Raw genomic sequence first — 24,339 nt, 5'->3', positions numbered from 1 at the left:
CTCTCGTGTTGCATCAAACCATCTGCTCGCTTTTTCTACCTCGTAAGTACACGCCGATCCTTATCATCCTTCCTCATATCTCGTCTGTGTTTCTTTAATATCGACAGAGTGGGGACAGTGCCAACTGAATGTTTTATGCCGAGTATACGCGTCCCAGGACGGTCTAGACACTATTGCTTCACATTCATTGGTACTCCCATCTAGTGGCGAGTAATGTCATCAACATCCTGCGACATCGCGGGCATCTCTCATAGCAGCCTCGGGCAGATTGAGACCACCATTCCATCTGACAACTCCTGCAACACAACAAAGACTTTAGGGCTCAGGACGTGTGCCCCCCGTTGGCGTCCGCTGAGCGACGATGCACTTCCAGGCCCCACTTTCAATGGCAGGTTCATTGTGATTATATCACTAAGTCAAGTGGATCTCAGGTTTATAGGTCTTGTCTCAGCACTCGACGATATTAATGATGTAGAGAGTACAAGGATTGAAAGCGAGAGCAGGGGACCCCTGCAAGCACGTATTTTCCCAACTATCGTTCTGCATCATTGTTTCCGCCATTCTAGTAAGGTGATTACAATTATTACTTGTTAGTAGGCGTGGTGGCAAATCGAATCTCGCGTAACTCCTTTCGGTCTTACAGGGCTCTCCACACACTATTCAGGTTAATACACGGGCACCTTAATGGCTGGTTTGTCCAAATATAATGAAACCGCAACTTTTGGAATACGAGCTGTAAATATGTGACGTACACGCTACTAGGGAGTGTAACGCAAGGGCCTTGATACGTTGAGAGCAAAGCAAGAGTGATAGCAGGGTAAGTGGGAAAGTGGCGTAAGCCCCGGCTGGCTCTGGGCAGACGTGAACTTGTCCACAACCTAGGAGAAGTGCTTGTTTCAGTCTGGTTCAACCCAGGACTAGAGTCTTATGGTGATCTCACTGGGGAACCAGGTAACCTTGTAGCTCTGAAAGAGAGAGAAGAAAGAGAGAAGAAAAAGAGACACGAAAGAAGAAAGAGAGAAAGAGAAGAGAAAGAGACGAGAGAGAGAGGAGAGAGAGACGGAAGAGAGAGAGAGAGGAGACGAGAGAGAGAGAGAGAGAGAGAAGGAGAGAGAGAGACGAGAGAGGAGAGAGAAGAGAGAGAGAGAGAGAGAGAGAGAGAGGAGAGAGAAGAGAGAGAAGAGGACGACAGCAGACAGACAACAGACAGCAGACAGACAGACAGACGACGACAGAGCAGCAGACAGACAGACAGACAGACAGACAGAGACAGACAGACCAGACAGAAACAGACAGTACAGACAGACAGACAGACAGAGACACAGACAGACACAGAGAGAGAGATAATGGAAGAAAGAGAAAGAAAATGAGAGAGAGAGAGAGAGACAGAGACTAAAACAGAGAGAGAGAGAGAGAGAAAGAGAGGAGAAAGAAAGTAGGAGATAGACAGAGAGTTTGTCTCTCACAACCCCGCCCCTCCTCACGTTCAGACAAAAATGGAACATCCCCATTACCAGAGGCTTTGGGGGTACAGTGAGGGAGTGCCCAAACACTTTTTTTATGCATTAACATCCTGATCAATTTTCATAACTCAATTTGGGAAAGGAAAAAGGGTGTAGATGTGCCGACACACACACACAGTTGGTCTGGGTCTGATTTCTAACCACCATTTGAGGGTCTGACTTTGGACCACAGAAGGCCAATCACTGAGGTGTTGGTAAAGGTTTTGTGATACTAATCTACATCTAACAGCCCTAACGTCACACACACACTTCAGAACTAAGACTGACAGACTGTAGGTTAAAGTATGCCCCAGAACATACACTCAATGTGTGTGGCACACGATCTGTCCGCACGTCCATGTGTGGCATGCATGTGTCCCCCCGTGTGTGTGTGTGTGTGTGTGTGTGTTGTGTGTGTGTGTGTGTGTGTGTGTGTGTGTGTGTTGTGTGTGTGTGTTGTGTGTGGTGTGTGTGTGTGTTGTGTGTGTGTGTGTGTGTGTGGTGTGTGTGTGTGTGGTGTGGTGTGGTGTGTGGTGTGCTGGAATCTCTCCCGAGCAGGCGGTTCACTGTTATTGATGACACCAGCTAAACTGTGTCTATTCTCATTCACAGATGGGCCCATGTCTGTACTGGCAGGGGACCAGAATGTTCTTTAGCTCAGCTGTCCTGTTTGGCCTGATGAGTGAAATGGATCCCCAGCCTCAGTCTTCACTGAGAGGTGGCTGAATACAGGACTCTCCTTTAACATTCCCTTCGCTCTTTCAAACTGGGCATTTGACATTGAAATGCTGATAACTCACTACACACGTTTAACCCACTTCTCACTAACAACAAAAATGTAACATGTTAATTCATTTGAACTGGATTGTGTTACTACTGCTGAGGACCCCGTATGTTCGGGTGTATTGATATATGTGGTGATATTGTCAAGTTTCCATGCAACAACAGCTTTCTTCTCATCAACGCCCTGAGGGGACTCAGAGCCAGCAGTCTGTTTCTCTGGACGTACCAACTGATGACAAGCTGAGAGCACGTGGTGGGGCTGGAGACAACTTCACAGCAGGGCAAACAACAACAACATTCCACCTGACAGACATGGCCTGTTTTGCTGAGGGGAAGAATGACTTTAAGGGCCCCTTTTCATCACTTTAGTCGGAAGAAGTAGTAGCTACATTGGTATGGGTCAAACAGCTACCATTGTATGGGTCCACAAGGCCTAACATTGTATGGGTCAAACAGGCTACATTGTATGGGTCAAACAGGCTACATTGTATGGGTCAAACAGGCTACATTGTATGGGTCAGGCTACAATGGAGGCTACATTATATGGGTCAAACAGCTTTCTTTGTTGAACCCAGTTGAGGGTCGGTGTAGACATGCTGACGGACTGGCTGTCCATCTGAATTGAATATCAGGTGTGTGTGCGTGTGTGTGTGCATGTGTGTGTGTGTGTATTTAAGAGGGTGGGAGAGACAGCTTTGATGGTTAAAGGGGTAAGTAAGTCAAGAGTGAAGCAGAGTTGAGGTTGTCAGCCAGTCAGCTCCCATTGAGATTACTCCTCAGTTCAGCTACTGTGGAGTGGAGTGTGTTGTTCCAGAAAGCCATTCCCAACACAGAAGCTCTGTCGCAGGCAGCACCAAAAACCGGCTAATTTGCCACCATCAACCTCCTCCTTCAGAGGGACAATGTTGCTGGTTCCCCTGAGTTGGAACAGTTGGGTTGGACAGCAACCTTGGGATRTGACTGAAATTGTACGGATAAAATTGCCTCCGATGCAAGTTGTCTTTTCAGAGCTTTCCCAGGCTAACATGRAAGGAAATTAGCTCAATATATGGACCTTTTCCAGACAATTTTCAGACGAATACTGCTATATTAAGTAATTGCCTTCATCTGTCCCCCCAGGCAAGGTAAAGCAGTCAGTCGCTAGGTGAAGACGTGAAAGTCGGCCATTTTGTTTTCACCACATAAACAACGCTGTGATGAGCTAGCTACTGATGTGGCAATAACTGAGCAGGCTAACAACACGGGCTGTCGATCACAAGGGGAAAGGAAGAGGACGAGAAYAGATCAATCAATAGCTTTCTTCATCTTTATTATGAGGGGTKCAGTAATAAACGCATCTTATTAATTCTCYACKCTGTAGCCCCAAAGAATCGATGAAATGAATGAACCAGGACCAGCCACTCTTCTCTGCTTCAAAAGCCTGGCTCTGATGTTATTTCTCCACACCTTGATATGCCACTCTACTTTCTAAAAGTCTTGATTGCAACAGGAATAAGAGAGAGAGAGAGAGAGAGAGAGAGAGAGATTCAAAAAATCACAGACTCAAAATGGCTGTTATTTAGTCAGGATCATTATGGCACAGTAATAATACATTATAGGGGGTCATACATGCTTATGTCAAGTCTGACAACGCATTATAACCAAATGATAATGTATTATAACCGCATGATCATGCATTATTTTACATTACATTTTAGTCGTTTAGCAGACGCTCTTCTCCAGAGCAACTTAGTAGTAGTGCATACATTTTCATACATTTTTTCCCATACTGTTCCCCACAATCAACCCACAACCCTGGAATTGCAAGCGCCATGCTCTACCAACTGAGCCACACGGAACCAACATGATAACTACACGATAATGTATTCTAACTACATTATAATGCATTATGACCACATGATAATGCATCAGCCAGAGCTATATATTTTAGATATGAAATATAAGGCTCAGGCATTCGCTCTACTGCAGGCTTTAACTAAGGGTTTCTAGCTGGAACTGTTAAGAAGACAGCAAAGCAGCAGGCTATAACCAATGGAGACAACTTGTTCTGGGTTCTGAAAGTGGACTTGACTCCCCGGACTCTTTGCTATCAATCTGGAGGAGTGGGAGAGCTTGATTGGTTCTAAAGAAGGTCAAAAGCAACTTGGTTGGGGATGCTTGTATTCCATGGCAACGACATATGCAAAACTGTCATTTTTCTGCCACCAATACACAAACAGATTACAGACTCAATGGACACAGCATAGAGGCTTATTGGAAAAGAGATCAAGTGTCACTCGAGTGTCACAAACCAGCGCAGGGACTTAGCTACAGTAAGACAATGATTACGCAGTGTGACTCATAAAAGGCTGGTAGTTCACTATCATTACAGTGCATTAACTGTGATACAGGAATCCTATCAAAGCTTGATATGAACAAAGACTCCTATGAAAATGCTGGTTTGTAATCTAGCAATAAACTTCCAGATGTATTTTAAGGTGCTAATCAGGGAAGACCTTCCGTGGACCTGTGTACATTCTTATAAAAAAGGGTTCCAAAGCTGTCCCAATAGGAGAACCATTTTTGGTTCCATCAGAACCCTTTTGGGTTAGAACCCTCTGTAGAAAGGGCTCAACATGGAACCTATAGGGTTCTACCTGAAGCTAAAATGGTTCTTCAAATGGTTCTCCTATGGGGCTAACCGAAGAACCCTTTTAGGTTCCAGATAGCACCTTTTGTTCTAAGAGTGTAGTGTACAGAAATAACCACCCATGTTCCACTTTTGTTTTCACTATTGATGTTTATTGCTTTGAACTGAACAAATTGAAAGGACAAATTTTACATACAGTATTTTATGGAAATGATAAATGAGCCCCTTTGAACACAAATTAAGGCTGATCTACACACCACAAGAGGGACAGATTTTACTGGTGTGTTGTTGCAAATGTATTTCTGCACTTGATGCATGTGTACTTTTCTTCCTGTCCTTCTTGGGTCCACACAGATCGCAGCACTTCTTCTTGTTGCTACCGGCTGCAATCTGGAATGTTGAAAATATTTAGTTCAGGAATTTTACTAACATCTCACTCACTCACATATATAGTTACAGCAGGCCAAGGTAGAGAGTCAGACACACACACATGCAACAACATCACTCACACTTAGTTCCGCTATTGGAGTTGTTGGTTCTGTGGGTCGGGCGGATGGGGCACCAGCGTCCTCCTCCTGAATCCTCCTCACGATTGCTGCAGAAGCTGGGGTCCTTGGGATATGTTGCTTCCTCTGAATTGAGGTCTTACCAATGCCTTGCCCAGCTCCTGAGAAAGAGCCGTCTTCTACGGAGCTTCCCGCTTTCCAATCTAGGTTCAACCCCATCTAGGGGTTGAACTACCAAAGTGGTAAAGAGTTGAGAGAAAAAGCAGGATACAGGCAGACAGGCAGGAGACAGACAGGTTCGTGGTGCTATGTTGAAACAGCAGGCCCAGGGAGGAGGAAGACAGAGTGAAAGCCACAGAAAACCTTGGTTTCATTTTTACTTATTTTCACCTACACACTTTTTCCACACTTTTATACCCTCGGGTCCAGTGGACCAGAACACCACATATGTAATATAAATGTGTAGGGGGTGACCAGTGTGCACTCAATGAAAATGCATGTTTTACATGTTCTTCACAGAAATGAGCCAAGCCAATGAGTCTCAGGTTGAAAAAATAACTAATTGTATCATTTTTAAGTAAACATTGAAAATGGTCCCACAGCCAAATACCTCACAGGGTTAAGTGGGTTGAAATCTTCCTTATCAGTGACACATGGTTGACCTTTGGAACATGTCAAAATGCTGAATTTTGTCACTTTAGCAAGCCTTTATTCATATTAAAAATCAGATTTAAATTCTCCATGTGATCTACAGTACCAGTCAAAAGTTTGGACACACCTTCCATTCAAGGTTTTTTCTTTATTTACTATTTTCTACATTGTAGAAAAGTAGTGAAGACATCAAAACTATGAAATAACACTTATGGAATCATGTAATAACCAAAAAGTGTTAAACAAATCAAAATATATTTTATATTTGAGATTCTTCAATGTAGCAACCCCATTGCCTTGATGACAGCTTTGCACACTCTTGGCATTCTCTCAACCAGCTTCACCTGGAATTCTTTTCCAACAGTCTTGAAGGAGTTTCCAAATATGCTGAGCACTTGTTGGCTGCTTTTCCTTCACTCTGCGGTCCAACTCATCCCAAACCATTTCAAATGGGTTGAGGTCGGGTGATTGTGGAGCCAGATCATCTGATGCAGCACTCCATCACTCTCCTTCTTGGTCAGATAGCCTTAACACAGCCTGGAGGTGTGTTGGGTCATTGTCCTGTTGAAAAACAAATGATAGTCCCACTAAGAGCAAACCAGATGGGATGGCGTATCGCTGCAGAAGCTGTGGTAGCCATACTGGTTAAGTGTGCCTTTAATTGTAAATAAACACAGACAGTGTCACCAGCAAAGCACCATCACACCTCCTCCTCCATGCTTCACAGTGAGAACCGCACATGCGGAGATCATCTGTTCACCTACTCTGCGTCTCATAAAGACACAGCGATTGGAACCAACAATCTCAAATTTGGACTCAACAGACCAAATGACAGATTTCCACTGGTCTAATGTTCATTGCTCGTGTTTCTGGCCAAGCAAGTCTCTTCTTTTTATTGGTGTCCTTTAGTAGTGGTTTCTTTGCAGTATTTCGACCATGAAGGCCTCTTTCATGCAGTCTCCTCTGAACAGTTGATATTGAGATGTGTCTGTTACTTGAACTCTGTGAAGCATTTATTTGGGCTGCAATTTCTGAGGCTGGTAACTCTAATGAACTCATCCTCTGCAGCAGAGGTAACTCTGGGTCTTCCTTTCCGTGGCGGTCCTCATGAGAACAGTTTCATCATAGCGCTTGATGTTTTTTGCGATTGCACTTGAAGAAACTTTCAAAGTTATTGAAATTTTCAGACTGACTGACCTTCATGTCTTAAAGTAATGATGGTCTGTAATTTCTCTTTGCTTATTTAGCTGTTCTTGGCGTAATATGGACTTGCTTTACAACGATAGGGTCTTCTGTATACCACCCCTACCTTTTCACAACACAACTGATTGGCTCAAAAACATTAAGAAGGAAGGAAATTCCACAAATTAACTTTTAACAAGGCACACTTGATAATTGAAAAGCATTCCAGGTGACTACCTCATGAAGCTGGTTGAGAGAATGCCAAGAGTGTGCAAAGCGGTCATTAAGGCATTTTTTTATTTGATTTCACCTTTATTTAACTAGACAAGTCAGTTAAGAACAAACTCTTATTTACAATGACGGCCTAGGAACAGTGGGTTAACTGCCTTGTTCAGGGGCAGAACGACAGATTTTTACCTTGTCAGCTCAGGGGTTCAATCTAGCAACATTTTAGTTACTGGTCCTACGCTCTAACCACTAGACTACCTGTCAGGGTGGCTACTTTGAAGAATCTCAAATATAAAATATATTCTGATTTGTTTAAGACTTTTTTGGTTACTACATGATTCCATGTGTGTTATTTCATCGTTTTGATGTCTTCACTATTATTCTACAATGTAGAAAATAGTAAAAAAATAAAGAAAAACCCTTGAATGAGTAGGTTTGTCCAAACTTTTGACTGGTACTGTATATTATAGGGCACTTCATGTAATATAACAGGCCTTTAAATCGTAATATTGGTGCACAATTTCTACTTAAAATATCAAATGGACTCTTTTCGTTTGCTGTGTAAGGCTCATTTGCTGTGTAATACCTTAATTCAGAGACTGGGATGGGTTTTGATCATTCAAAACAGACATGTAAGCCTTCATAGCAAAACCTTATGCTTTGTTTAAAAGGCAATAATAGTTTTAAAAATTGGATGCATATCCTTCCACCAGCTCAATCTATCCTGCGTGCATAAAATCTATAGCATTGCTTTCGCCTTTTCACCATCATTAAGGCACACGAGAAAATACACCAAAAAAGGCCTGTAATACGGACTCCTTCACACCAGGTGGCCACACTGAGGTTGTAAAGTCCATTCAACGTGTTTGTCGGTGAAGCGATCAAGAACATTATAAACATCAACCGTCTGCAGTGGTATGTCCTTTTTATCGACAGACTTTTAACATTCGGCCTTTTTTTTGTGTATTTAGCGCAAAGGCATGTGTTTCAAAATATTTGCTAATATTGTAGCTATAGCTAGCTGCACTATCACACATGCTAATTTCAATGGCGACTGAGCACATGATATTGAGCTAGCGTAGCATGCTAGCGCTAGTTAGCATAGCTAGCAAGTTTGGGGGCGTGTTGCACGAATCTCTTCCAAAGCAGTGTCTCTAACTATATATTTGATTTAGTTAGATAGCGAGATACATTGTATATTTTTGTTGAACCCTCTACCAAACAGTTGTTGGAATTAATGTAATTATTTCTGTAGCGAGAGCCAYACCGAGAGTGGTCTCAACATCGTGTGTCCCCATCCCACCTCTCTCGCAGATTCCTTCTCGTTTGACCAAAAAACTTGAGTTTTAGTGGGAGCGGAGGGGAGTTGGAAGAAAATGGACCAGAGAGCTTGGAAGAACCCATACGCAGACTATGATGGGAACCCTGCATCTGTGCAAGAACTATTTGATTCACAAGGAAAGGTATGAAGCTAACGTTAGCTAGCTGAAGTTAAAGCTAGCTAGGCCTGGTAAGCAAACGGTCATACCCTGGATGTACAATACATAGCCTACATGTCATGAGCCTTTTTATGTTAAATGCATCAGGTAACTGAAATATTCACATATCAACGACTTCAAAGCCAGGACTACTGATAAAGATCTAATACAATAAAATCGAATATGTTCTGTCATGGTGTTTTCTACAGCTCACAGCAGAGTTTGCAGGGCGGCTGAGCAATGCCATCAGTCAGCTGTTGATGCACATGGAGAATGGGCTCAAGTCTGCTGACCCTAGAGATTGCACTGGCTACACTGGCTGGCAGGTGAGGAAGAAGAACCCACCATCTTGCTTTTTCTAGGTTTAGACTACATTCTGTCACCTCAAATCACATGTCTCCTACTCTGTCCCCTCCTCTCTCTGCCCTCTTCCCTGTCCCCCTCTTCGTCGTCTCCCATCCCCTCTCTGCCCTCTTCCCTGCCCCCTCCTCCTCGTCTCCCACCCCTCTCTGCCCTCTTCCCTGTCCCTCTCCCCTCCTTGTCTCCCCCATCCCTCCCTCCTCTCTGCCCTCTTCCCTGTCCCCTCTCCTCGTTTCCCCCCCATCTCCTCTGCCTCTACCCTGACTCCTCTTCCCCTCCCCATCTCCCCATCCCCTCTCCCTCCCAGGCATCGCCCTGCTTTACCTGCACCTCCACGGTGTGTTCGGCGAGCCTTCATTCCTGCAGAAGGCTCTGGACTACGTGGGCCACAGCCTGACGTGTCCGACGCGGCGACGTGATGTCACCTTCCTGTGCGGTGATGCTGGACCCTGGCCGTGGCTGCAGTGGTCTACCACAGAGTACAGAGGGCACAGGAGTCAGACGAATGCCTCAGCAGGTCAGTACAGGACATGGGCCAGCCATAGACGTGTGTGTATGTGTGTGTGGTATATATATATATATAGACATGACGTGTTATATACGTCATTGGGGACGGCTCACAAGTCTGAGAATTAAGACACTGGTGCTCTGTGTGTCTAGATTTCATTCCACCTAATCGCTAATTTGATCAGTATCTGGATATCGTGCCAGTCACTACTAGCACTTGTGTAGATCTGAGAGGATTTGGTAGGTGTTACAATATGGAACAGGTCCACCTGGTCATTGGAAGGCAAGATCCTCAGGTCTCCAGAAGAACCTAGGGGATAAAGGCTAGGTGTTGATTTGGAATAAGTCCAACCAGTTCATCAGTAAGATGCCATAAGAGATCTGAAGTAAAGTGAGTGTTCCCCCTTCCCTCCAGGCTGCTGCAGCTCCATCAGTCGGTGGTAATGGGCTCCGGGCCAGCGGTCTCCCTGATGAGCTGCTCTACGGCAGGATGGGTTACCTTACGCCCTGACCTTCATCAACCAGCAGTTTGGCCACGACAAGATCCCCATCCAGTACATCCAACAGGTCAGTCGTAGGCTCACGGTTAAGCTTCATCACATACACATTGGATATGTATTCAGTGTGTTTGACAAGCACTGTTACATTGACTGTGTTCAGTAGAAACAGAGTTGGTTGAGTGAGCTACAAGCATTGTCATCAGAAAGGTGAACGATCTTCTAAGTAGGACCATTTGAAATGAAATGAAATTGTTACCCTTTTAACACTACTGAAAGGAGCTTAGTCGAGCCAAGTATTGTGCTGGCCTGATAATGCATGCATTGGTGGAGCTGTGCTCTAAAGACAAAGCCAGGGAGTCCCCCCTTTTGTAGGCACACGGTAAAAACATATTTTTTTTGAACTATCGCCATCTCAACATACTGTTTAGAGTTAGAATACACAAGGTGCAATTTGGAAATGTGGTTGTGCATCAGCAGCTGTTCTCTTGTCAGTCATTAGCTAGGTTTCCATCAAATTGGCGGCCGATTTTCATGCATAAAGAAAATATGCAGTTTTCCCACTATTGGGTTTTCCACCAAGCAGACTTGATGTGGATACAAAACAGTGGGTGATGACGTAGTGCACACAATCCTTAACTTTTCATGTCCAGAATAAAAATCTGAAGTTCAATGTGTTTCCATCACATTTTCAACTCTACCGATAGTTGAGTCACAAACTGTTGTCTTGGCCCATGCGCTCTAGCCAACAGCTGGCATAGAGTGCGGGTAGACTACATGATGAGCTGAACATGAATAAGAGCGCAAGTATTTTTATTTGTCAAACGGAAGTGCGTATCGATCAGGTAACCAGAATAAGACTGGATGTTTATTGGAAAGGAGCACCACCCTGTGAAGTTCATCATAACTGATTTCATCTGTAGCCTAATAAACTGCATGCTTTCCCCAGTCCTCCTATATTTGCTCATAAGAGCGTTTTCACCCCCATTTCTCGCATATACATTTTACCGACTCAAAAAGATCCCACCATGTCGAACGAACAAATTATTTGTGTGCGTTTATTAAGTTGTAATAAACTTGTATTTCTATCAAATACACATGTATACTGTATGAGTAGGTAGGACTACTCACATCAAAACTGTGGATGGAAACGTGGTGACAGTCACTCAATTGGCCCATGTCGGCTAACATTTTTTTGAGTAATAAGTTCATCTAGCCAGCTATCTAAACTTGGTAGTAGTCATGTCGAATTCCGGACCACATTTGATTTTGTTAGTCATCTCACTCAGATATTTTATTAACATGGCATAAGACCGGGGCAAAATGTGATAAATGCAGAACATTGGATGTAAAACTGCACATTTTTCCCTCTGTCCCCAAGGCAAATAAGTAGAATTGCGTGAAATTAGTAAATAAATTGCATTGCTCAATCTACTCTCCTCCCCATGGCAAAATGTGTCGAATTGGAGGCTGAACCATATCTCACGTTTTTTTTCTCAAACTTATGGCAATTCATGATATATACATTTTTCCGATATGTTTTCTCTAAATAAGAGTTGTTGTACAATTAAAGGTAAAATACACTGCATTTCAAACAGTCAGAAATAATGTAATGACAGGTTTGTGAAGTTATACCGAGGCTAAATATAAGCCTTCCACGACCATAAGACCCACTAATTATTTTATCAAAAAGTTTAACCAGCTTATTTTCTTGTTGCAGTTATCACTGATCTGTTTTTCAAGTCTGTGAAAATGTAATTGTTTTTGTCACAACTGACTAGAACCATGTGCATAATGCTCCTCCACTAATAATGACTAACTTCTTGAGCAGGCATTAGGCTGAATGAACACAGCTCATCGGCCATCTCTCAAGCCCACGTGCTGTGATTAGCCAGCTAATCTTTATATTTCAAGTTTAACCAACATGGATCTATTTGTTGGCGAACAAGTTGAACAGTTGAGTTGTTATGAACACACCCTTCTGCATCTCACTGTTGAACAGCATACTAACCTGTCCACTTGTTCAGGTGTTGAAATCAAGTACCACCATATTTCTCAGATGAGAATTGTTGCCAATCATAGTTAACTGTTTATGCTATTGCACGTTGAACACAGTAACTAAGATCTAGTCTTGGTAATGAGGAGTAAATTATGCTCATTCGTAGTATTGCTAAGCAACTAGTCTGCTGCATGTGTGGGTGTGGTGAGCTGACCCGTGAGCCACTGCAGCCCTCGTTATGAGTTCAGATGCCCATCCCCGACAAAACCATATATAATATCAGCACCAGTAAGGTTCAGGTCGGCACAATATGTGAAAAGCGTGAATTTTCTTTTTTTCCGTTGATATATGTTGTGTACTTTCAGTCATCCACCCTACAGATTTTCAGAAGTAATACAACCGCCTCATTGGGGTTCTGACTGAGTTGTGATGTGTTTTGACCCTGGTCTTTCTCCTCTGATCTGAGGCTGTGTTGATATCAGGGAGTGTGTGTGTTTTGACCTGGTCTCTCTCGTCTGATCTGAGACTGTGTATATCAGGGATGTGTGTTTTGACCCTGGTCTCTCTCCGTCTGATCTGAGGCTTGTTGATATCAGGATGTGTGTTTGACCCTGGTCTCTCTCCGTCTGATCTGAGGCTGTGTTGATATCAGGATGTGTGTTTTGACCCTGTCTCTCCCACAGATCTGTGAGGCTTGTGATATCGGGGAGGGCAGTCCCAGAGGTTCCGTGTCAGGACCAGAGCCCTCTGATGTTCGAGTGGTACCAAGAACAGTATGTAGGCCCCGCCCACGCCTGGCAGCATCTATACTTCCTCATGCAGGTAAAAGCTAGAGCTGATTGTTCAATCCTTTTATCATGCAGGTAGCTAGGCTGAGTCAAACTTCCCTTATATCATGCAGGGTTAGAGCTATGTCACTATTACTGCAGAATAAGCTAGAGCTATTGATTCGAACTTCCCTTATTCCCATGCAGGTAAAGCTGACAGGTTGAAAATTCCCATTATGCAGGATTCTGAATCTAAAGAAAACGCCTTCATACAGTGGCAAGAAAAGTATGTGAACACTTTGGAAATACCTGGATTTCTGCATAAATTGGTCAATTAAAAAAAAAATCTGATCTTCATCTGGGTCACAACAATAGACAGTCTGCTTAAACTAATAACACACAATTATACGTTTTCATGTCTTTATTGAACACACCGCATAAACATTCACAGTGCAGGGTGGGAAAAGTATGTGAACCCTTGGATTTAATAACTGTTGACCCTCCTTTGGCAGCAATAACCTCAACCAAACGTTTTCTGTAGTTGCAGATCAGACCTGCACAATGGTCAGGAGGAAGTTTGGTCCATCCTCTTTACAAAACTGTTTCAGTTCAGCAATATTCTTGGGATGTCTGGTGTGAAGCGCTCTCTTGAGGTCATGCCACAGCATCTCAATCGGGTTGAGATCAGGACTCTGACTGGGCCACTCCAGAAGGTGTATTTTCTTCTGTTGAAGCCATTCTGTTGTTTATTTACTTCTGTGTTTGGGTCGTTGTCCTGTTGAATGACCCAACTTCTGTTGAACTTTAATTTCGGCGGACAGATAACCTACATTATCCTGCCAAAATGTCTTGATAAACTTGAATTGGTTTTTCCGTCGATGATAGCAAGCTGTCCAGGCCCTGAGGCAGCAAAGCAGCCCCAAACCATGATGCTCCTCCACCATACTTTACAATTGGATGAGGTTTTGATGTTGGTGTGCTGTGCCTTTTTTTTCTCCACACATAGTGTTGTGTGTTCTTTCCAAACAACTCATCTGTAGTTTCATCTCTCCACAGAATATTTTGCCAGTAGCGCTGTGGAACATCCAGGTGCACTTTTGCAAACTTAGACGTGCAGCAATGTTTTTTTTGACAGCAGTGGCTTCTTCCGTGGAGTCCTCCCATGAACACCATTCTTGTTTAATGTTTACGTATCGTAGACTCGTCAACAGAGATGTAACAGACACCGGGTTAGTCAGGCTGAGGTAGTATGTACATGTAGATATGGTTAAAGTGACTATGCATATATGATGAACAGAAGTAACAGTAGTGTAAAAGAGGGTTGGTGGGTGGCGGGACACAATGCAGATAGCCCGGGTAGCCAATGTGCGCGGGAGCACTGGTTGGTCGGCCCAATTGAGGTAGTATGTACATGAATGTATAGTTAAAGTGARTATGCATATATGATAAACAGAGTAGCAGCAGTGTAAAAAGAGGGGTTGGGGGGGGGGGCACACAATGCAAATAGTCCGGGTAGCCATTTGATTACCTGTTCAGGAGTCTTATGGCTTGGGGGTAAAAACTGTTGAGAAGCCTTTTTGTCCTAGACTTGGCACTCTGGTACCGCTTGTCATGCGGTAGTAGAGAGAACAGTCTGACTGGGGTGGCTGGAGTCTTTGACAATTTTTAGGGCCTTCCTCTGACACCGCCTGGTGTAGAGGTCCTGGATGGCAGGCAGCTTTAGCCCTAGTGATGTACTGGGCCGTACGCACTGCCCTCTGTAGTGCCTTGCGGTCAGAGGCCGAGCAATTGCCCTACCAGGCAGTGATGCAACCAGTCAGGATTCTCTCGATGTTGCAGCTATAGAACCTTTTTGGGGATCTCGGGACCCATGACAAATCTTTTTAGTTTCCTGAGGGGGAATAGGCTTTGTCGTGCCCTCCACAACTGTCTTGGTTTGTTTGGACCATCCTAGTTTGTTGTTGATGTGGACACCAAGGAACTTGATGCTCTCAACCTGAGAGATTTCTGTAAGTCTTTAGCTGACACTCTAGGATTCTTCTTAACCTCATTGAGCATTCTGCACTGTGCTCTTGCAGTCATCTTTGCAGAACGGCCACTCCTAGGAGAGTAGCAACAGTGCTGAAATTTCTCCATTTATAGACAATTTGTCTAATCGTGAACTGATGAACATCAAGGCTTTTATGCAAGTCAACAATTCTTAATCTTAGGTCTTCTGGGATCTATTTTGTTCAAGGCATGGTTCACATCAGGCTATGCTTCTTGTGAAATGCAAAGTTTTTTTAATAGTACAGGGCAGCTCTAACCAACATCTCCAATCTCATCTGATTGATTGGACTCCAGCTTAGTTGACTCCTGACTCCAATGAGCTTTTGGAGAAGTCATTAGCCTTGGGGTTCACATACTTTTCCCAACCTACACTGTGAATGTTTAAATGATGTATTCAATATAGACAAGAAAAATACAATAATTAGTGTGTTATTAGTTTAAGCAGACTGTGTTTGTCTGTTGTTGTGACTCAGATGAAGGTTTATGCAGAAATCCAGGTAATTCCAAAGAGTTCACATACTTTTTCTTGCCACTGTATTTTAAGTCCTATTCCACCAAGTAGTTGACTAGTTGAATGATACGCCTGATGCTGAATAGAGTATGTGAAATGACTGGAGACTGAGACCAGGTTTGGAAACCGTATATTATGGGACCTTAAACATAGACCAATCAGCAACCAGGTTGGGATCAATTCGGGGAGTGAACTTGCTTTTTCTCATTGAAAACCACCAAATGGAAATGACCCCAACATTTTCATCAACCTACTATGAAGTGTGAGCCATGAAAATGTCTTCCTGTTCTGTGCCCTGCAGCCAGGCTATGTGGCGGGGGATGAGAGGGTCCATAGACTGGTGAGGCCTAGCGTGGACCACGTCTGTCGACTCCGCTTTCCCACTGGGAACTACCCGCCTGCATAGGGGACAACAGGGACCTGCTGGTGCACTGGTGTCATGGAGCCCCAGGCATTATCTACATGCTGCTGCAGGCCTACAAGGTACTGGAAACCTGGGCCTGTTCAGTAGAGGGTAACATTTTAGTGAAACTGGGAGGTGCTCTTTTCTATCTGAACTCATCCAATAAAAACACAGGTGTTTGCTTTTTTCCCCGTTACAAAATGTTTTGATACGGTGTGCCTCTACTCAACACACCCCAGTACTATGTTATGGATAGAATATGTGATGGATAATTACTATGGTACATGCAATCTCAGATGTAATTGGCAGAATAACATCGAGGCCGGGGGTCTCTTGGAAAGTAATGGTGGCATCTGGTGGTGAAGTTGTTTATTTTCTGTATTAGCAACCAGCCAAAAAGTATAGCTACAATACACTAGATGTCCCTGAAAACATTYTCACTTTGCTTTTATTCTGATAATGTGTTTCATGTGTCACACATTTAACATAGAGGGCATTAGTTGTCTGCCAATCAATCCTTTTGGGTTAGAAATAGACTACTGAGTTTTTACAGTACTGTCTCAACGTCTCCTAAAGAAAGACATTTTACTTTCCTGTTTGAAACATTTAAAAACATTTTGCCCTACTGAACATGCCCTCGCCCTGTTTTCCCCCTGCAGGTGTTTGGAGTGGGCCAGTACCTGGAAGAGGCTCTACAGTGTGGGGAGGTGGTGTGGCACAGGGGCCTGCTGAAGAAGGGCTACGGCCTGTGTCACGGCGCCGCGGGTAACGCCTACGCCTTCCTGGCCCTCTACAAGCTCACCCATGACCCCAAGCACCTCTACAGGGCCTGTATGGTGAGAAGCAGCCTGAACTTACTGACCTGACGGGGACATCTCCTGACCCAATGTCCTCACCTGTTAAGCTCTCATCAATTGATGAGGATGTGGAGCCTCGAGTTTCCCCTCGTCCAGTCACACTTTTTTTTTTTTCAGGAAAAACTCCTGGCTCAACTGTAGGTCCTCACCCTCTACCACCCTCTGTGATGGTTTTATGTTTCAACAAATAGACATTTGACAGGGTCTCTACAAGGTTTATCACCCACTAGCAGCTTGTCTAGGTAGCTGTTACAAAAAACTTCTCAGAATCCAGAGTTTCCATATAAGATTGAAGGTCACTTTAGCAATACTTTGAACTACACTCAATCATCCTGCTCACAGCGACCCAAACTTAAATAAAACATTATTCAGAGAACCTGAGACGTTTGAGAAGTGAACCGTTGTATGTTTATTGACAACTGCTGTCTTTCGTGATTGGCTATTGACAGCGTGTTGCTTATTGCAGCGTGTTGCTATTGAACAGCGTGTTGCTATTGACAGCCGTGTGGCTATTGACAGCGTGTTGCTATTACAGCGTGTTGCTATGACAGCGTGTTTGCTATTGACAGCGTGTTGCTATTGACAGCCGTAGCTATTGACAGCGTGCTAGATTGACAGCCGTGAGCTATTGACAGCCGCTAGCTAATTGACAGCCGCTAGCTATTGACAGCGTGTTGCTATTGACAGCGCTTGCTATTACAGCCGTAGTATGACAGCGTGTTGCTATTGACAGCCGCTAGCTATTGACAGCGGGTTGCTATTGACAGCTGCTTATTGACAGCCTAGCTATTGACAGCGTGTTGCTATTGACAGCCGCTAGCTATTGACAGCGTGTTCGATTGACAGCCGCTAGCTATTGACAGCGTGTTGCTATTGACAGCGGGTTGCTATTGACAGCGTGTTCTATTGACAGCCGCTAGCTATTGACAGCATGTTGCTATTGACAGCGCTAGCTATTGACAGCGTGTTGCTATTGACAGCCGCTAGCTATTGACAGCGTGTTGCTATTGACAGCCGCTAGCTATTGACAGCCGCTAGGTGGCGCTCAGCAGTGTTGCCTATTGACAGCGTGTTGCTATTGACAGCCGTAGGTGGCTGTCAGCGTGTCTTTGCATCAACAGACAGTGAGGGTGGAGAGGAGTCCCATGTGTAGTTTAAGCTCTTCCACTTAACCCAATGTACTGTATTGGAACGGACTAGAAGGGCTTTGTGGTCACATAGGTGGGCCATTTAATCCTAGTGGCATCTCAAGTGGCACTGTAAGGCACACAGTAAGAATGGGCTGCTAAAGATTAATTTCTCTTAGGACAGTATTTCTCTTAGGACAGTATTTCTCTTAGGACAGTATTTCTCTTAGGACAGTATTTGTCAATCGTCTGATACTCCTGAAGTTTGACTGTTGTATTGTAAAAAGCTTGACTGGGGTCTTTTGTTTTCTGTAGTTTGCAGACTGGTGCATGAACTACGGCAAACATGGCTGCAGGACACCGGACACTCCTTTCTCATTATTTGAAGGTAATGTGAAGCCATCTAACACACAATYTCAAGTGTTTGAATTGGAATGTTTAGCCTAGATCACAGATTTGCTCAATAATTTGCCAAATTTCTATTAGTCAATGAATAGTGGAAYGCTTGAGAACATGGRTGTGTTCGTTAGGCATCAAATGGTAGAAAACTGACACACTGGGAGGGACTACCTGAACACTTGTTTTCATTTTCCTTTGCAAATGTTTTGCTAKGGTGTACAAATKCGACCCAATAACTGTTTTAGATGTGAAATCAACGTGTCACTTCCTGTCCACAGGCATGGCTGGAACCATCTACTTCCTGGCGGACCTCCTCCAGCCCCTGAAATCAAAGTTCCCAGCATTTGAGGTGTAAAAGGTATCCCTGCTTACCCCTGGTCTCCTGCCTGCTGCTCTGGAAACTAMCATACACATCCAAGCACCTAATCTCTCTCCATCTCTCTCACACACACACACCGAGACATTTAAAGAAACACACACAGGCATATACACCGCAGAGTCACCTCTGCAGGTGATAATCAAGATGACTTTTTCCATCACAACAAAATCTTCCCACAGTCTCTCCTTATTGGCTGAACGAACAGTAATTGTGTGTTGTAGGGAGGGGGACCAGGGACAACAATCAGTGCAAGGTGACATTTGCACGAGCAAATGGCATTGAGCAGTGAGCAAAAGAACCATAAGATTTCAAATAGATGTGAAGGCAAATTACTAATGTGAATTCCAAAAACTTCAATCTCAATTGCATCGCATACATCGCTGCATTGCTGAGTTGACTAAACCCTGGCTAAATTCTTGCCTTCTTTATAACACTACTTGTTGAAAAGTTCAAATTAAATCATGCTTTATAATGTTTTATCATGCAGATTGAGTTTTATGGTATTCTTTGCACAGAGCTGCACCTTTTTTTTTGCGTGAGGAAAATGTCGCCCCTAGTCTAATATGTGCATGGTGCATGGGGGTTTCAAGTGTTATGCACTGAAACTTGCTCACTATTTTGTGTCTAGACATGGGGCATAAGCAGAGAGAACCACCTCGAGTGGATTTTCCATTTATGGACATCAATTCGATATTTACTTTTCATTKATTTTATGACTCATTGAGACTTCAGTTTATCTGAGATGAAATTGACTACGATTTTTTTGCTCGGGCTGTAGTCTGGTCAAAAGGTAGTCCTCTCAACTCGGGACCATAATTACCCCCTTGGTGACGGGGGTTGGAGCCCTGTCTCCACCTCTCCTGTCGATATCCCTTTTATCTGTCTCTACTGTCCAGCTGTACTGTCTATGAATCAATAAAAATACCAAGGGGATCTGAGTACCGACCAATCTCCTATTAAAAAAATAAATAATCTTTGCTCCAACATTCATGTTTGTTAATTGTTAATTTTAGATTTCACCTTTTTTTTTAATAACCGGAATAGAAATTCCATGGTGTAGAGGATTTTTCATCTTTGCAGATTGTGGCTGCAATAGAAACTTTGTAGTAAAATTATTATACTGTGTGACAAAGTACTACAGTAAAACTGTAATGACCATGTGACGCATCATAAGTTGTGTGTGTGTGTGATGTACGCTTGTACTGCTCATCTACGGTTTCTTCACATTTCCATTGGCTAAATAATAAAACAAGGTATTTTTTACATCTCACCTGTCTGTTACCTTTGCTATTAAACTATTATTCATCGTTCTAGTGTTCTGAATCTGACTGGCTCCTTGTCTCGACCTGATGTTATAATAACAGAGCAAAGCCACTAAGGGGCAGTGGAGAGTTTGTCCATTTGGAATGGGAGCGTTCACGTTGAGTGGCAAGAATCGGTGAGTCCATCCGTCTGTCCATCTACTAAAGCCTCCATTTGACTGTCCCCTTTTCCAAACACTGTTAAGTGTTAGACTCTTTCTGACTTGACCACTCCAACTGTCTCTATATTTGACTCCTTTCACAAAGGCACCAAAGATGTGCYTGTTAAACCACAGGTCTCCTGTGTGCAACAAGACTGTTTACCTACTGTGCTTAGGGCGCCAACACAAGGTTCCCTGAACCTCATCACAAGTGAGCAATTGCGCTGTAACCTGCTGTATTGACCAATTTACTTATGCGGTTATACATGCYTAATTAGCACAACATCCTTATTGGCTGGTCCAGTCAACTGCACCCGCGTCAGCTGTAAAGGGGTGTTACAGTATGAGCCTCTAACAGGACACTAATTGGGCTGTAGCTGTGGAGCTGGATGACTACTGAAGTCCATCTACCCTGTCCCTAAGGAACTCCACTCCTAACACTCTCTGTGCCAGATCAGGCTCCGGTAACCCTGAAGGAGAGGGGGCACAATACGTCAGCTCTTTTTTTAAGCCTGCTCCTTGCCCCTCTTTTACGATGTGTGGCTGACATGGGTTCAAACCTGGGTTTAAATAGTATTTGACTGTTTGCTTTAGSCTGTGGGTGGGTTTGATGGTTGGGCTTGACATTTTGGGACTGTTCTATTGGTGCCCTTGAGCCAGGCAAGCTCAATCAACCACAGCTTAATGTGTGAATTGATTTTGAATAGTATTTGAACCCAAGACAACTTGGCTTAGGGTAGGAGGGGGTTAGAAGGGGGAATGTCCCAGCAACCAGTGACCCCCCCCCACCCCCTTTGAGGAGCTGCTCCCTGTCCCCCTCTCTGAGATCGGGACAGGGGGAGGAGGAGGTAAGAAACTGAACACCGCAGGAGCGAGGGTAAAAATAGTGCTCATGTGTCCCAGGGCGCGGCCTCTCCAAGGCCCCAGACGTGTCCTACACCACATTACATACAGCAGGAGGGGGAAGGAAAACACTGGCGGTGGGATGGGGATGGAACTACAAGGTCGGGCTAATTCAAACCTGGGTTAAAATCCTACTTGAAATATATTGAGCGTTTGCTTTAGCCTGCCTAGAATGCCAGGTGGGCAGGGCTTGCAGTTTTGGGACTAATCTGTTGGGCAATTAAGCTACAGGCAAGCTCAATCAAGCACAGGTGATGTGTTTGAATTGATTTTGAATAGTATTTGAACCCAGGTCTTGTTTAYTTTAGAATTGACTTAGCGGTGCTTGGTGGCTGGGTATTAACAGGGGATGRTACTACTGATTGCTGTGTTCTTGACCTTGTTGGGGGTCGAGGACAGTGACAGTCACACTGTGGATTCTATAGTCTGACRTACTGACCACTGTGACATAAGGGGCAGATTCCACACAGGCACAACATTTCCAACATTGTTTCTGACAAAAACAACTTGAGACAAAAGTACAGCCGATTYGACAATAACAAGTGGCCACTGGTTCAATGCAAACTCTGTTTAAGTGCAATACAGTCCCAATTGAAATACTGTAACTATCCTTTTTAAATTGCTTTGGATATCTGGATTCGGTGCAAATCCACCTATTCGTGTCCATCCAACCCGTTGCATACGTCATAGATCAGTACTCAGCTGTAGGCTATAGCCTTTTCCATGGCATTAATGAATGTCTTTTATACACCACACACACACGGTATAGCTATAATCTGTGTCATTCACGAACTGGCACATACAACCTGTATCTCAATCACAGGGATTATTATATTTCTTTGAATAGTTGCCAGGCTTCGAGTTTTTAAAATGTTATCAACGTTCACATACACCATTTCAATAACGTATCATACAACATTCATCCTATATCATAGACGTGTGGATATGTAGCCTGTCCACTTCTGACAGCCCAACATTTATTTGTCCTGTGTTTTATGGTGTTAGGCCTGTAAACCAGTACAGTGGCAAATGATTCTCTTCAGTCTTGGACCATAGGTAGGATAAACAAACTATTAAAGAATAAGAATATGTTTCTTATAGTAGGCCCACATTGTTTGGTTATTTTAGTCCAAATGTGCGTTCCTATTGCGCAACAATGTGTGCTACCCTCCCCCCCCACTCCGCAATCCCCTGGTGTCTGGTTTCGATGAACAGGGTGAAGGAGCTGGGGGGGGTGGGGGTTGTTCTATTGCTTGTGTAGTGATTGTCAGGTGACATTCCTGCATGCCAGCTCATCTTATTTTACGAAAGAGTGCGTCTCGTATTGAGAGAAACAATTGAACCAGTAAGACAGAAGAATAAATGTCTTTCTGCTCGTTATTGGTCATTTTCATATTACAGTGGCCCACACAAAAACAATATTGGCTAACGTCACCTTCTGCTACTCTTCATCATGTATTGGTAAAAACATACAACACACAAACTGGATAATGAAAACAAGAACAAGCCTTTACTTCCTCTTCCAATAAAAATGCCATCTCGTTTGTGATTTGTGGAGGATCAGTAGTGACGTGTAACGCCCCCCCCCCCCCCCAGCCTTTTTGTTTGTATTATTTCACCTCTGTATTTCTTTCAGAATTTCACTTCAATTCGCAAGAGGCTGGACTAATCTCACCGAGGAACAGCAGCTGTGAGCGAAACAGCACCCCCTCTGTATGTGTAGGCCATCTATTCATCCACTCTGCCTGCTCGCCCCGCTACCTCTGAGAAGTACAGTCCCGCTCACCCAGTCAAAATGTTCGCTGCTCTGGCACCCCAATGGTGGAACAAACTCCCTCACGACCCAGGTCAGGGGTCAATCACCACCTTCCGGAGACACCTGAAAACCCCACCTCTTAAGGATACCTGATAGGCATAAAGTAATCCTTCTAACCCCCCCCCCCCCCCTTAAAAAGTTAGATGCACTATTGTAATGGTTTTCACTGGATATCATAAGGTGAATGCACCCATTTGTAAGCGCTCGGATAAGAGCGATCTGCAAATGACTTAAAGTAAATGAAAATCTTCTGATGCTGTCTGGTCAAAAAGACGACGACATTGTTGCCACCTGTAGCATGAATACAGGACCAGCATCATTTGCCTCCTTATTTTTTTAAAGTATGAATAGCCACACCAAAAACAAAGTGTCAAGGAAGCCAGCTTGGATATGCCATCACGGAAAATACCTTGAATTGTTGCATCTTGTGTTGTTGTCACCGGTGGCCATCTAGCTAAATGTGTCCCTTTCCTAAATTTGCCATGGATGGAGATGGGTATTTGGATTTGTGGTTTTACTTAGTTTCTCTGCACTGGCCAATGATTATTACAGTGATTTTGATTCAACCATAAAATACATTGTGCCCCTGGACTAAGAAGATTGAAGTTCAATATGTAGCTAGATGTAGAAGGCTAATGTTAACTAGATAACATTGCCCATGAAAGGAAGTTGGCTAGCGAGCAAGCGTTTTAGCCAGGTAGCCTAAGACAACAAAAAATAAAAGCGTGTACTGTATGACAATCATAGACCGTTTCGTCAACATGCAAGAGAGAAGGATGGCATTGGCGTACATCTACAAGTAGGGTGAGTCAACATGTTTTTTTTACTTGCACGAACAAACACACAAATCAGAACCATGGACAGCCACATATTTAGCTTACATTGATTGGACAATTGTTTGTGGTATCTTTTAGTTGTCACTGTTTTATACTAAGCATAGGTGATGCATAGGTGGTTCTGGAATAGTGGAGGCAGCTCCTGTTTTCTTTGCGACTTTCAGTAACTGTCCCTGGTTCTAAATCATTAGTCTGAAAATATGGGAAACATTAACTTTCTTGACCCTGCTGTAGGTCATGTAACTGTCTGTTACATACAATATGCTTTGTGGACTTCACCGGATAGAGGTTGACTCCGGTTTTGTGATGAAACAAAGGAGTGTTGAATGTGTTCTGCCACTGTGTCTACTTATTGTCTCGGGCCTTTAGGCCGAATATCACGAGGTCAAGGCATATGAACTAACAGGTTATAGAGCAAACAACACAATTATCACAACACATATTTTGTAATATGGCATTTTTTTTCTGGCTTGGCTCTCCAGGTGATTTTTTTTACCGACGCACATCT

General features: G+C 43.7%; 1 protein-coding gene and 1 long non-coding RNA gene across 2 annotated transcripts; both read left to right on the top strand.

Annotated features, from left to right (window-relative positions):
* The first annotated feature begins 8,286 nt into the window (after window positions 1–8,286).
* LOC111960781 (LanC antibiotic synthetase component C-like 1 (bacterial)) lies at window positions 8,287–20,124 on the top strand. Its single transcript, XM_070439259.1, is given in 16 exon segments — window positions 8,287–8,396; window positions 8,796–8,944; window positions 9,169–9,282; window positions 9,623–9,767; window positions 9,770–9,836; window positions 10,242–10,279; window positions 10,282–10,323; window positions 10,326–10,393; window positions 11,943–11,951; window positions 12,789–12,811; window positions 13,033–13,144; window positions 15,951–16,044; window positions 16,047–16,132; window positions 16,712–16,888; window positions 18,352–18,424; window positions 18,714–20,124. Coding segments are annotated over 15 exon segments (1,212 nt in total). The 5' UTR covers window positions 8,287–8,396; window positions 8,796–8,857; the 3' UTR covers window positions 18,791–20,124.
* On the top strand, window positions 17,441–18,345 carry LOC139024457 (uncharacterized). Its single transcript, XR_011475779.1, has 3 exons — window positions 17,441–17,497; window positions 17,691–17,947; window positions 18,001–18,345. It is a non-coding gene; the product is annotated as an uncharacterized lncRNA (long non-coding RNA).
* Window positions 20,125–24,339: the final 4,215 nt, after the last annotated feature.

Source organism: Salvelinus sp. IW2-2015, linkage group LG4p, assembly GCF_002910315.2.
Source record: "Salvelinus sp. IW2-2015 linkage group LG4p, ASM291031v2, whole genome shotgun sequence".
NCBI classification, from domain to species: domain Eukaryota; kingdom Metazoa; phylum Chordata; class Actinopteri; order Salmoniformes; family Salmonidae; genus Salvelinus; species Salvelinus sp. IW2-2015.
The sequence above is the reverse complement of the archived record's forward strand: the minus strand, read 5'-3'. Positions and strand labels throughout refer to the sequence as shown.